General features: G+C 44.3%; 1 protein-coding gene across 4 annotated transcripts; it reads left to right on the top strand.

The window, feature by feature from the left end:
• Nucleotides 1-709: 709 nt before the first annotated feature.
• Nucleotides 710-13,947, top strand: gata2a (GATA binding protein 2a). Of its 4 annotated transcripts, none has more exons than XM_063474625.2 (6): nucleotides 710-1,101; nucleotides 5,279-5,683; nucleotides 6,447-7,022; nucleotides 9,711-9,856; nucleotides 11,785-11,910; nucleotides 12,612-13,947. In XM_063474625.2, exons 2-6 carry the CDS (start codon nucleotides 5,455-5,457, stop codon nucleotides 12,909-12,911), a joined length of 1,377 nt encoding a protein of 458 aa, XP_063330695.1. In that variant the 5' UTR covers nucleotides 710-1,101; nucleotides 5,279-5,454; the 3' UTR covers nucleotides 12,912-13,947. The 4 variants fall into 4 exon arrangements, with proteins under 4 accessions (XP_063330695.1, XP_063330696.1, XP_063330697.1 ...); XM_063474626.2 differs by lacking the exon at nucleotides 710-1,101 and adding an exon at nucleotides 4,948-5,041; XM_063474627.2 differs by lacking the exon at nucleotides 710-1,101 and adding an exon at nucleotides 5,077-5,134.
• Nucleotides 13,948-14,678: the final 731 nt, after the last annotated feature.

The following is a 14,678-nucleotide window of genomic DNA, read 5'->3' as shown; positions in this document are numbered from 1 at the left end:
AAAAAGACTGGGTGGAGAGGGAGGGATGGGTATTTTTCTTTCTTTCTTTTTTTAACATGTTTAACTCAGTGTTTTGGGCGTGGGGGGGGGGGGGGGTCTCAAATCAAATATCTCAGTAAGTCAATTACTCAATTAGGCTCTCGGTCTATCCGAGTTGTTACAAAAAACGAGAAAAAAAAAACAAGAAAAGAAGATAGAACATTTATTATCAATAAAAAGTATCTTTTGGACTTTAATTATTGAGCAAGGAAAGCTTTAGAAATAGCACCGTGCATTTCCCAGCTATGCAATTTCTAAGTCCCCCCCCCCCCGGTCACAAGCCTCAGGTTCAGCCCCAAATTAATCATAATGACTGCGCATTATGCAGCTGGGACAAGTTGGGTCCGGGGACTCTGCTCGCTCCCTTGGTGAATCCAACATCTAGCGAACTTCTTTATTTCCCTGCATGTATGTAGACCATATATTAACTTCACAGGCTCAGGTAAGCAGCACATCAGTCTGTCAGGGCAGAGCTCACAGTGACCTTGAGGAACGTTGATATACATTTTAAAAACAAAAGGATGAAATGCTGAAAAGCAAGTGAGGGACAAGCTATCCTAAAGTATGTTGAGAACCTCTCGGGAACAGGTACCGCTGCCAGTTTTTTGTATTTAACCAGGACCCGGAAGACAGGCTGCTGGCTGACGTGCCATTACGTTGCTGTGTGCCCGCAGCCTCTCACACAGGCACACAAGTTTTTTTTTCTTCTTCATTTTTTTTATTGCTCATATTCACAGAGGTTTGGACAGAGCGAGAGTAGAGGGGGGATACTGCGCGCAGACACTCACCACTCTCCGCTCGGTGACGACACAGCACACAGAGCAACGACCATCAGGCCACCGGGTTTTCCATTTAGTCTCGACAGCATCATAAAAAACGGGGCAGATCTGGACACCTCTTCGGTTTGGGCGTTAATTTTGCACCGTTATTATTATTGTTATCATTTATTTTTGGAGGAGGAGGAGAAGGAGGGGAGGGCAGAGAAGACGCGAAGCTGCGCAGTGAATCAGATGGTTCCACTTTCTCCGGTTTGACTTTGTCTGCTGTTCAAGACTGGTGGAGGTAAGTCAGTTACTGCGTTTTTAAACTATCTGAACTTTAAAATATTATTTATGATTTTATTTTATTTTTATTTGATATTTTCTAATTATATGTGAGGCTATTCAAAGTAAGGTACTGGTAATAATAATTGCTACAGGCTCAGCATAAAAAAGAAAAACGGTTGCTTGTGCTATATTTTCATGACTATCGAGGAATAAAGTACACTGATCGCACGTGCACTCTTTATGAACTCTTTATTTATAATTATACATCCCCGCTGTCACAGATATTTGGATATTAGGCCAAATATAACCATCCGCAACATCTCTAAAGCGGTACAGTGATATTATTTTGTATGTTTGATGCAGTCATACGTTGTAATGTATTTTATCATTTATTACTCATATTATTATTCATCATTATTATTCATATTCATTGGAAGCGCGCTCTGTTTTTCTTTTAATTTCTACAGCACCGCTTGTTTTTCCCGAATGATCGACAAAAAAAAGTTCAAGATTAAGTCCGGGTTAACAAAACGGATGTATGTGTGCCATAGCTTCTTAAAATAAATAAATAAAAAATATATATCGACGAATTAATCCGTGCGCATAATCCTTTTTAATGTGGCTCACTTTTCGTGCTGCCGTGGGCAAGGAGTTCTGGTCCCGAAAGAAAAAACAAACTCGATCACTAAATTGTTTAGTGTATCATCAGCGAGATATTAGTGACGACAAAGGTATTCAATTGTCACGCTTTAAAACGCATAATGACTCGAGTAACCCTCTTTGATCAGTAGAAGGAGCAATCACATCACTACACTGGCGGAGCTGAGACAGGGGGAGGGCTGGTGGGTCTCCGCAGGCACGCAGGAGCGCCTTTCTTTTTCTTCCACCCTCTCTTACCTGTGCTGCTGGGTCTGCTTTATGTGTGCATGATTTAAGAGGCATGGCGTGATTGTGTGTGACTATACAAAGGGGGTTTTTCCTTCCCACTGTCACCAAGTGTTTGATCATGGAGGCTCTGTGTTACCACGGGATCTCTCCCTTACAATAGAAAGGCAACTGTTGTTAAGATTTGGGGCTGTATAAATAAAGCTGTGAATTGAATTGAAATGATTACAGCAAAGAACAAAGAACAGTGGCATGAAGATGGAGTTGTGAGTAAACACTGTAAGAGGTCCAAATGTGTGTTTTTTTGTATTTATAGCTCCAATAAGTGGTTTTGACTGTAAAACTAGGTTCACCTTGTAGTCCGTAATCACTTTTTCTTGAGTGTGTGCAGTCCATGTTAATGTACTACCCGCTTTTTCTGAAATGTTATTATTTTGATTCAGAAATGACTTAAATGGGAGACTGTGCTGCTCTTAGGCCCCCTCTCTCAGCAGTTATATGGTGGGTGCTTGTGTCTATAAAGCCCCCCCACCCACCCAGTGCCCTGGCTCGATCTAATTAGCCGTGAGTAAAGGGGACAATAATGCTTCAGCTGGTTTCTGTCATTCTCTTCTCTCTGGCTCTGCTTATCTTCACAAGCCCCACAGTGGCTCTTCACACCCCCCCCATCCCATCCCCCCAAAACACATACACACACACACATAGTTGGGCACACAGTCACACACCTACACTCTGGATAATGATGGATGACCGTGCCCAATGGGAACAAACAGGTAGATAAAGCCAATCCCATTTAATAACAGCATGGATCGGAATGATAATCTTGTTGTTCATTAGCCACTGTGGCTGCACGGTGATACAGTTGTTGTACACAGTTCTCGCCCAGCTCAGGAGGCGTTGTGCGAGGGGACGCGTTCTCCGCTCTTTGGATGGCATCGCCCGGTGAAACAATACTGCTGTGTCCTTGAGAAAGACAGAGGGAAAAAGGCAACAGCAACTCCCCCACCCCCGTCCTCTCCCACTAACCCTCCATCACCCTCTCCCATCTTTTTGTTCCAGCAAAGATACAAATGGGATTAATGAAGGTATAAATTACAGAGGGGCTAAATCCTGCTGAGTAATCCATTTGGCAAACATGCAAACAACAATGGGAATACTACAGCAGCTATCCTGAGCCTGACCCACTCTCCCAGTGGTTAACACAGCCAGAATGCAACACAGACCGGCAAGTCTGAGCCACAGTGTGCAGTGTCCTTTCACCGATGGCTACAAGATCAAGAGCATCGCTGCATACTCACTGAGGCTCAAACAGAGGGAGTCCTTGTTGCTTAGGGTTCAAACGTGTGACAGCAATTACTGTGCGGCATTAAATTGTGCGTAATTGGTGCAGTATTGTTGATTGATGCAGTGCAAATTACAACACAATATTTGTCACTGACAATTAATAAGCATATTAAGGTAGACTTCACTCCACCTGCCAACTGTGGCTTCTTTTCCACTGGAATGTCAGTTATTGGAGTCGCTGGCCCTCTGCTGCCACACATGTTGTAATTTGTTGATTTTAGGAGTTGACAAGCTCAAAGGGCTGAGCTCATCAACTCGCTGCCTCTGGCAACATGCCCGAGATTTAATGACTGATGACTGACACACACACACACACACACACACACACACTGGCGTGCAGTTATACCGCAGGTATGACATCAAACGTGATTATCGCCTAAATGACCTGTGCCGTGTCATCACGACTTATGACGGCTCTTTTACCTGAAGAATTTGCCCAGGTATCAGAAGGTCTCACGTGGCTACCCGGCAACCCCCCGCAGGCCCCCACCCACACTGCTCAGCTCCTAGTTAGATTTTGTGACGTTGGATCCCGGCGTCGGCGTGGCGGCCAGTCTGTTCAGGGCACCTTCCAATTACTCCTTGTCAATCACACAAACGCAGCGGCAGTGCACGTAGATCTACTTGCGCACAAATAACAGCGCATGTGCTGCTCATTTTACGCACGCTTTCAATAAACAAAGAAATAAATACAAGAAAAAATATAATTGGACAGAACCGCATTTTCCCCTTTTTGTCTAAACATTAAATACCCCGCCAGCTTTCATTTTTGTTTTTGTGGGCAGTTTGTGAATGAGCGCGTCGGGAGACGCTCTGACTGTCACCCACTGACTTTTCGTACCCTACGTGCAACGTGAGGCCTTGCGCCCATCCCCTTTTGTCTGGCCAAATTATCAACGGGCGTCATTAGAAATGCAAACTATGTTTTGATTGCTCTGCCCCCGAGACAAAAACCACTGTTTTCACAAAAGGAATGTCGTGCTACTAATTAAAGACAATTAGGCGCTCCCAACAATGGGAGGGGGGCAATTCGGGGTCATAAATCGACTCCTCCTCTGTTAGTTTAAGAGGTGCTGAAATTGTTGTTTGTATTTACATGGGGCAGACAACAACCAAAACACTTACGTTTATTGCTAGTAATAAGGATTGATATGCAGCTTTAACCGGTCAACTCTGGCAAGAGACATTCGCAAGTGGGTGCGAATTTTAAATATCACCCACAAGTATTAAAAAAAACGAAAAGATTTAAGAATATTTTGTAAATGGGTTTATAGAGAGCAAGGGGAGCTATGCCTGCATGGTTACGTTGTAAAAAGCTAACACTAGGCCATATATATGGTGTAAATTTCACACATTGTTAGGCTCTGTCTTCAGCCCGTCGCTAAAAAGGCAGATTATCAGAGGTCGATTGCTCATTTCGTTTGAGCTTCATGAGCGAAAAAAAGATCCCCGAGAAATTACACTGCTGATTGATAAGTCTTTTAGTTTTTCGGTGCAGGAAAATGAAAATTGAAAGGAGAGCAGGGACGCATTTAGCCAATTGCGGCAGTGCCCGCTATGATTGGTCCAGACCGACGCCCCGCCCCCCATGGCTTGATATGGGAATTTACTGGCGCCAGCCGCAGCAGTCTGCCCCACATCTCATTAATGCGCCTGAGCACTGCAAGGATCAAGAGGTTTACACATCCAGGGCTCTGTATACCATCAGCTGATCACAACTGCAACAGGTATCCAGAGGAGACATTTAAGTGTTTTCTTTATGCGGATACAGGATGCGTTGCTTCGACTTGGAGACAGCGATGTCTTGTTTTTTCCGACCTGTAATGGCAGGAACCCTAAATTGTGCAAAGTTTACTTCACGTGTCATCCGCTATAATTAGATAAAAGTAACGAAGGATGCTTCGATTTTGCATGGAAGGAGAGACGTGTTGTTAAACTAATATGTTGCTTTCGTCTCTTTGCAGGTATCCCAGAGGAGAAGGAGGGAGAGCGAGTTATTTAAGGATTCTATTTCTGCTGTAAATCGCAGTTCAGGAACTATATTTTAAGGAGGAATCGACTTCCACTTGGAGGCAAATAAAGCCTAAACAGAGAGGCATTCAAGGGGAGAGGGAAAAAAATAGAGACTGTCAGCTCAGACATGGAGGTCGCAGCGGCAGATCAGTCTCGGTGGATGGCGCACCATCATGCTGTGCTGAACGGTCAGCACCCGGACTCTCACCACCACAGCCTGAGTCACAACTACATGGAGCCCATGGCGCCTTTACTGCCACAGGACGAGGTTGATATGTTTCTGAACCACTTGGACTCTCAAGGGAACCCCTACTACACCAACTCCCGAGCAAGGGTCACCTACAGCCAAGCACACGGTAAGATGCGCTCAAGTTTACGATCACCAAGTGTGAGGCCAGATAAGATAAGATGTCTGACAATATAATATAAATAAAATTGCATTTTTTAATATTCCATTTATATATCCATGTTTTAAAAGAGTCGTATAATACCATCATTTTAATGTGTGTGTGTGTGATATTAAAGGCTAATGATTTTTGTGTGTAAAAAAGGCTTATTACCAGCCTAACAACAAAAGCCTGTGCAGCAATTAGTTAGAAAAAGTATTTCTTGACTTTCCTGGGTCAATTCACCAACATAAAAGGAATTTCTAACAAATGACAGCAAGAGGAAAGGGAAGTATGTCACTTAACCCCTCTCTGTTGGGGCAGGAGTTTCTGGAGGGAGAGAGGCACTTCCCGGATATAAAATAAAAAGCGCAAATTTACTAATAACAACCTTTAGTCCGAGAGCTGCTGCGGACGAAAAGATAATGCCCAGACAAGGAGCTCTGTTTATTTAACACTTTTGTAGGCTTTAATAATGCTATGTCGGCTGCTTTCATTTAATGGAAACTATTTGTAGAGAGGTTACTTAATTTCGATTAAAAAAAATCTATTATTTAAAATCAACTACGAATATTTTATCTACATCTGGAGCTAAATGTCGGATTTGAGAAATTCAGGGAATTTAACAGGTAAGATTTTTTTAACTGAGTTGTAAACTAATGATAAGACTTATGAATTACTGAGAAATTAAAGCAGAATACAGCCATATTAAATAGACTGTTATGGTTTTCAGCTCGCCTCACTGGGAACCAGGTCTGCCGGCCACACCTCATCCACAGCCCCGGTATTCCCTGGCTGGACCCCGGGAAAGCAGCTCTGTCTGCTGCACACCACCACAACGCATGGGCGGTCAGCCACTTCAGCAAACCCGGCCTTCACCCCGCCGGCTCCGGCTACCCCTGCAGTAGCAGCACCGGCACCGCTCCGGTGTCTTCGCTCACTCCAGCGTCGCATTCCAGCCCGCACCTGTACAGTTTCCCCCCTACCCCTCCCAAAGACGTGTCCCCGGACCCCGGCCCTACCTCTCCGACCTCCACCTCAACCAGGATGGACGAGAAGGAGTCGATAAAGTACCAAGTGCAGCTGACGGACGGCATGAAAATGGAGAGCTGTAGTCCGCTCCGCAGCGGCCTGGCCTCGATGAACAGCCAGGCCCCAGCCACGCATCACCCTATCCCAACCTACCCGGCCTACTCTCTCCCTACACCCCACGAATACGGCGGTAGTCTCTTCCATCCCGGCAGCCTGCTCGGCGGGTCCTCGTCCAGCTTTACGCCCAAATGCAAAAGCAAAGCCAGATCGAGCTCAGGTGAGTCTCACGTGTGTTTTGAGCCCCCCTCCCCCCTTTCTCTCATCAGATGGCAGATCAAATCGATAAGGCCTAATTAAATGGTTATGGTTTATTCAGCTGAGCGGTGAAGCGTTGCGCAATATAGGTTAGTTTACACAACCAATCATCGGTTGATGAATATTTCATTTTCTCCATGTAAAGGTGATATTAGTATTTCCACTATGGTGTGAGCATCATTTTATTCTTTTATTTTCTCTTTCATTTATTCCCAGGTGTAATTGCATTTATCAATTTCTTAATGCTTGTATTATGTAAACTTCGTGGCTCAGACTTGTTGCTCCAGTGAGTTACTTATACGGAAAAAAGAGCGATAATTTCCACATCGGACACCGTCAAGTCTTATTTGTCCCATTACACTTTTTTTCATACTTGTGTGATTCATTCACTTAAAATGTCAGTGTAATCGAGGCGAATAGGCAAAAAATAGAGAACGAAAGTGGGATTATATAATTTTTGGGCCTGACTGGTTATTCATATGTGTATGGTTTTACATATAAATAACAACTAAACGATCCATATAAACTAGTTAAGTATATGTTTTTAAAAATAACTGAAATAATTTAGCCGCTTTTTGAGCAGAGAGAAAAAAGTCCAACACTGACATTTTTACACACTAATTTTACGTTCAGACGCCACACCTTCAGCGGTGCTCAGGCAGGTACATGTTCGTGCCATAGGCTTGTTTTCTTTTAAATGTGGCCTTTATTGCGCTTAAAAAACGAGGGAGTCACGACGCCCTGGCTCCTGCCATATCCTGTATACCTCCAAGTGAACAAATCACGACCTCCACCCCGCCCACCGCTCTCCCCAGCACTAACAAAGCACAGGCGACAGAGCCCTGCTGTTTGTGTTTTTAAGCACGGCCTTGGCCCGCTGCGCTGACATGAAGTGGAGGGGCGAGGAAGTTCACAGCAGATCTGATTCTCCGTGAAGATGAGAGTGCATTCTGGTGCAATGAGCAACCATGAATTTTAAAAAAAGGACTCAAGCAGTTTCCCATTTCCCCTTAATTTTAAAGACATTAAAATGTTCATAATAAAGCGGCATATTTTCTGACTGTCTGGACAGGAACTTGATTCAATATGCTGCATGTGCTGGGAGTCAAATTTAAGGGGGGATACTTAGACTTTATGCCTGACACTAATGGGCAGACATTTGAAAAAACAACTCAGCCTGCTTAATGAGTGTGTAATTTCCCTACATTGTTCCAGCTGTGGTACACTGAGTTACTGGACAAAAGAAAGAATGGACATGAAATAACAAAAAACACAGTGTGTTAACAAATTGTTCCAAATGTAGCTTTGCAATTATCTGCATTGTCATCCTTTGTCGCCGTGCTTTTTAACACACCTGGGGAATGCTCGGTGCCTGATAATCCTGAGCGAATATGAGCTGTTGTGGTGGAGAAATGTTATACTGTGACATTTAAAAGAGCCTGACCAGACTGTGCCTGAATCAGCAACACAAACATATCTGCCACGTCGTTAGAAAAAAAAAAGGCTCTTATCTATCAAAGTCAATGTCCAGTGCCAGTAATTGTGATTGATTGTTGGACAAAATGCCACAATGACATTTTCTCTGTCAGCACGAATACCTCACGGTACCGCTTCCTGTTGAACTGGCCCCCAAACCCACAGCTCCTTCCCCTCGTGCAGCTCACCTTATGCACGGAGCTGTTTCGCCTTCCCATTTGTTTTTCGTATTTCAACACTGAGCATTGTGCAAGGCAAAAAGTTGTAAGTCATTGTGGGCGAATATGTAAAACATATTAATGAGACTGCTTCTGTGTGGTCGCTTGACTTGCGAAATTCTTTAAGGGGAAGAGAAGGGAGGTACGAAAACACAAGAGATGCATTTCAAAAGGAACCTAGCCTTTTTTTTCTTTTTGCTCAGGTCAGATCCTATTGTGGTGCAAGGGTGGGACTTTGGGTGTCGCTGGCATTATAACAGAAATAATGAGGTGATGCTCTAGGGAGAGGGGAACACTTGAATTAAATGAGCTTTGGTTTAGCAACAGGCTGTTTGAAGTCAAACCTGAACGGGGGAAGAAAATCTTGTGGGAATAGTTTTTTTTTTAAGCAGCTTTTTGTACAGAAGAGAATGCGCACACACAGGACACTGACTATTGATCCAGTCACCAAGAATGATAGAAACTATATTACAACTTGTGCTGATACAATGCTGTCTCACTGCTGTTTCTGATACCAACCAGCACGCAAGCTTCTCATCAAACACTTTCCGACACATTTAATACCACCAACACACACTTACTTTCCTCTCGTGGGTGCCCACTAAGCTGATCAATAATGTAGGCTTAATTTGATGGTGTGTCTCACTCTTCTTGTTGGACACCTCTGGACATGTTCTGGCTGTCTGTGGCCTCCCCACTCCAGATCAGTTTACATAGAGGTGTCTGTGTCCTGGGCAGCCGTGCACACTTGGTACACCTGCACACTGATATGGACATTTGTCACTACCCCAATTTTTGACTTCATATTACAAGGCCATCTGAGGTCATGCACCACTCTACTATAACTACCTGACCAGGTTGTGCTACACAGCTGCTATATGCTGCTCCACAAAGAGGGGGGAACTTTTTAATTATATAAAATTTCCTTTTGTCTCCTCCTCTTGAACTATATGCAGAGGGCCGTGAATGTGTAAACTGTGGTGCCACGTCCACCCCGCTGTGGCGGCGGGACGGTACCGGCCACTACCTGTGCAACGCCTGCGGACTGTACCACAAGATGAACGGCCAGAACCGACCACTTATCAAGCCCAAACGGAGACTGGTGAGTCCTACATCTCGCTCCATCCCCTCACTCTGAGAGAAGGCACCCAAATATGAGCACAAAGCAGATGCCGGCAGCACAATTCCAGGAAAGTTATATTTTCCCTATGATCTTCCTGGAATTGTTTGTCCCTCTCACCCCCCGATGATCCGCCTTCATGGCCTGTTACAATACTGCTACTATTGCCATTGTTCCTGCTATCATTATTGCTGGTACTTCTGATACTGTTACTGATACCAATGCCCATGCTGCTTTAGTTAACACCATGCTTGAGTAAATGAAAGGCAGCAATGACAGAGAGGAATCCTGTGGTGGCTGTGCCATGTTGCAGAGCTGCTCAGTCTTTATTCACAATAAACCTGCTAAAACGGGGCTATCTTATCTATCTATCTAGTATGCTTTATATATATTTTGTTAAAATATTTTATAGGTATAATTTGTAACCAAAATGCTTGCATAATAATAATAATAATAATAATAATAATAATAATGATGATGATGATGTGCCGATTTATATTAATTAAGGTATTAAAAAATAAGGTCTAAACTAATAAATTGTTTTGAGTTGCGTAACCTTTGACTTCGTTCACACACCCTCATTATGATGGCTCTGATGGTCTTCATTAACACTTTATGCTAAATTCGAAAAATTCCACCGCATTTTTTTCCTGAAACACTAAAACTCGTTTTTGAAATGATCGTTTTTCGTGTTGTTCCTTGACGATTTCCACGTCGTTCCTACTCGTAAAAGAGAAAAAAAAAAGTCCATTACATTTTCCACTGGGTCGGCCCATGTGGCTGTAGCTTTTGCATTTTCAGCTCAAGTGTTTTTCAGAGTTGTGTTCAAAGGGGCATCCAGTTGTTTCCTATCCGGATATCTGGCCGGCCCAGATAAGGAAGTCAGGCTCCCGGCTGTTTCCGCCTTCAACCAGCGCGCTGCATTCTCTATGGCTAGACTGACATATACTATAAAGAGATTATCACAACACTGGAGGAGCCGCTTATGTGTGAAGAGACAGACCGCGAGGGGCGGGGACTGGAAAATAAATGGATTTATGTTGTTCTCTTGTTTGTCATTATCGGTGGGCAGTGCTAGGCTTAACGCACAGTCGCTTTGCATTTTTTAAATTTTAATTATGATGCGTTTATATTTTATCCCATATGAAAATGACCTGGGTTGTTGTTGCTGCTGCTGCTCTCCAGGTAAACAGCAACGACTCCACCTGAAATGAATTAAAAGACTAACCTGGATGCTGCACGCACGGCACGGAACCGGAGGCTCCTTCCATGTGAAGCTAATGCTTTTTATTATGTGTGGAGAATCGATCCGTAATGGGCACGGCGGCATATTGTCAGGCAGGACACCGTGTCTCACACAACTCGCAGCCCATTTTTTTTCTTGGATCGTGATAAAATGCAGAGTTTACGCAAGACCTCCATTAATAGCATACTTATCATTAAATAAAATTACTAGCGGGCCTGTAGAGTAGCGTGAGAGACATCTGCGGGGGGAAAAAGAAAGAAATAAAAAATGGCTCCATGTCTTATTGCACAAATTACAAAATTTGATCATGGTTGTAGCGGTCGACATACATGCAATTGATTCAATAGAGAAGTTAAGTAATTTCTCCAGTCTGTGTGTCGCTTCTTTTGATGTTTGTCTGCACATATTTGTGCGGTCAGAGATGGGACCTCACGTGCCGCCGTTTAAGAAGTTTAAGAAAAACCTCCCGTTAACTTTCCCGTCGTGTCGCACATTTTCTGGAATGAGGTATCAGTGTTACGGCTTTATTTCAATCTAAATGATGCTGCTGCTGCTGCTGTTGCTAATGGTTCAGACGAAATCTACTGTGATGCGCCTGCGCTGACCTCTCTTCCACAAGTGAACGAGTTTAGTATTTATGATGCATTTTTCCTGCTTCCTTCAGTCCGCTGCTAGACGTGCAGGCACCTGCTGTGCAAACTGCCAGACCACCACCACCACCCTTTGGAGGCGCAACGGGAACGGAGATCCGGTGTGCAACGCCTGCGGCCTTTACTTTAAACTGCACAATGTAAGTAGCTTCGGGGGGGGGGATGAGTGTGGGGTTTGGGATGGAAGGAGGAGGGGAGGGCTGCTGGTCCTTAACTGGTTAAGTGGGCGGACAGCTCGTATCGATTTAGGAGCAGAGAAAGTGAGAGTGGGGAGGCAAAGCCTGCTCACCCTGTCGAGCAGAACCCACCGGGCGGCTTTTTTATTAAACCATCGTTGTTTCAATGGGGGGCGTTACTCCCCGGAGAGGCTGCCGGGTGGGACTGTCATTCAGTGTAACGGCGTCGGTTACATTGATGAGGATTTGTCTGCTGGCTGCTCCTTTCAGAGCCCAGCCTGGTCCTCATCCCGGTGTATTCATTAATGACCACTGTGGTTCTGTTTGGTTTGGACAATTAAACAAAAGATAGAAAAAAAAACCAAAAAAAAAACCACACGCCCCTGACTCGCTTTATAATGGAGCTATATATGCAAAACAGCTGCTCATTATTTATAGCGTTTTATGAATAACACTGAGGCTATTCATAAAAGGCTATTGGTATAGTAAAAAAAAAAAGTAATTGCAACATGTGACATATTTCTGCTAAGATTTAAAATAAAGAGGCTGTAAAGGAGCTGTGACAGTAACCTAAACCTAAATGTCTACAATGCTGTATTCACACTGTCAGAGGTGCTTTTGTTCACCATGCCTGAGCTAATGTGCCGCTCTTCTGCTCTTCACAGGTCAACAGACCTCTGACCATGAAGAAAGAAGGCATCCAGACACGCAACCGCAAGATGTCCAGCAAGTCCAAGAGGAACAAACGATCAGGGGACGGCTTTGACGAGCTCTCCAAATGCATGCAGGACAAGGCCTCTCCCTTTGGTGGTGCGCCCGGCCTCGCCAGTCATATGACCCACATGGGTCACCTGCCCCCCTTCAGCCACTCGGGACACATGCTGCCAACGCCCACGCCCATTCACCCTTCATTCGGTCACCCCCACCACTCCAATCGCTCGCCGGTCTGGGCTGAGCCTCACTGAGGCCTTTTCAGACCCAGAGCCCCCTTCGCCTGTAGGAGTCATCACATCGCCATAAACACTAAATGGCCTCCCGAGTCACGTCGACAGCTGAGCAGCCTTGTTTCGTGTACAGTGGTTGTAGGGAAAAGACTTTCAGTCGGACTTGATGACTTAAGGCTGCGTCATGCCTGACTTCACTGATGAGCCGCTGCGGAGAGCGAGACTTAAGTGGACTCTGTGAAGAGCTAATGTGAGGAGGGGTTCGTTAGTCCTTGGGTGACAGGGGCTAGCAGGATTGGAGATGTTTGTCATTCTTTTTTTGCTTATTTTTTACTAAGTCACTTTGGTACCCACCTCTCCTTGATCCTGCAACAGGAAACTCATGAGAGGGCTTAAAAAGAACCGCTGTTTTCACCTCACGACCATCTCATTATATACTGAGACACACGCGCCCTGTCCATCCCCAGGCTGTCGTTCACGACTGCTCCTCAGTGCTGGAAGTCTTCAGACTGGCTAAACAGACTGCCGCAGAAGTCATGTGCCCCAACCAACAGTACACCCCAAAACCAGTGCCCCTCTAACATGCTGGATTGTACACACCACCTGTTTTTGATAACAGAGTTTTATGAAAACAAAGCAAACAAACAAACAAAAAAACGCAGTAAATAGAGTGTTTATAAATGCTTAATTGCTATTATTGTTGTTATATTGTTATAATTATTGCTACGATAATTTATTTTCACTCTTTAAGCTTTCGTCCAACACACGGAAAACGTCTGATTTTAATTTTGTGGTTATTATGTAAAGAAAACACTGACCTGTCTTAGATGAAAAAGTCCCTGAGCTGTACGTTTTTATCATTTTTCCATCTCACACAGAAAAGGAAATAAAGTTTAATACTGAGGTAAGATCTGTCTCTATCCTTATACGCTGCACACATTCCAACTGACAAAGAGAAGAAAAATACAGCGTGACCACTCCTTGCCTTTAAAAAACAACAACTTCTATACCTGAGCCCAGTTTGTTTTTAAACTACTCCTGCTATGTTGGTGGATTTCTCATTGTGATTCTGTTTGTTTAAGGTTTGATAATGTACCTCTTTGATAGAACACATCATGTGTCTGAAGCGTTTTCACAGTATTGTGCACACAGACGGACATTATGGCCTGAACGGTCCTTTTAATGAAGACTGCTTGATTATTAAAATCATAAGTGATATCAGATGTATCAAGGGAAGCTCTGTGATCCCTTAAGCGTGGTAATGCTTTGGTCAGGCTCCTCCTCTATCTGTGATGGCTCGTTGTTAAGAAAAGGCCTCTTTGTGGAGTTAAAGCCCCAGGCTGGACCATTGTACCCAGACAACAGGCTCCAACCAAGGGCTCCCAAGTCATACAGTCATACATATGCACAGACCCACATGCTCTCACACAAATGCAAACCCTAATTCACACCTAATTTAACCAAGTAATCCATGCAAGGTCTCCTTCTTCTTCTTCTTTTTTTTTTTTAAATCTCTAACAGCCAAATTCTTGATGAATTTGCATGTGAAAAATACTGAGTCATGAGTTCAGTTCAGCAGGAGCTGCTCTTGCTCCCCGCGTCTGTCGGAGTAGCCCTCTCTCTCTCTGCCTCGGCCAGGGTGATTGGAGTGAGAGGAAGGACAGTGGGTCTTTAGTGGGAGAGAGAAGAGGAAGGAAAGGCAATCAGGCGACCTGAGCAAACACATGGGGGTCTGCTTGAACCCTTCGCACACAGATGTGCTCGCAGCTGAGGCTGCCAGGAAGCAGG

Source organism: Pelmatolapia mariae, linkage group LG5 (genome assembly GCF_036321145.2).
Source record: "Pelmatolapia mariae isolate MD_Pm_ZW linkage group LG5, Pm_UMD_F_2, whole genome shotgun sequence".
In the NCBI taxonomy this organism is placed as follows: Eukaryota; Metazoa; Chordata; class Actinopteri; order Cichliformes; family Cichlidae; genus Pelmatolapia; species Pelmatolapia mariae.
This window is presented reverse-complemented; position numbering and strand designations above follow the sequence as displayed.

Excerpts from the sequence above, each read along its gene's own strand:
- gata2a (XM_063474625.2), top strand. The coding sequence starts at position 5,455 with ATGGAGGTCGCAGCGGCAGATCAGTCTCGGTGGATGGCGCACCATCAT. Across the intron at positions 5,684-6,446 it reads CACCTACAGCCAAGCACACG|CTCGCCTCACTGGGAACCAG; the intron begins GTAAGATGCGCT and ends TATGGTTTTCAG. Across the intron at positions 7,023-9,710 it reads CAAAGCCAGATCGAGCTCAG|AGGGCCGTGAATGTGTAAAC; the intron begins GTGAGTCTCACG and ends AACTATATGCAG.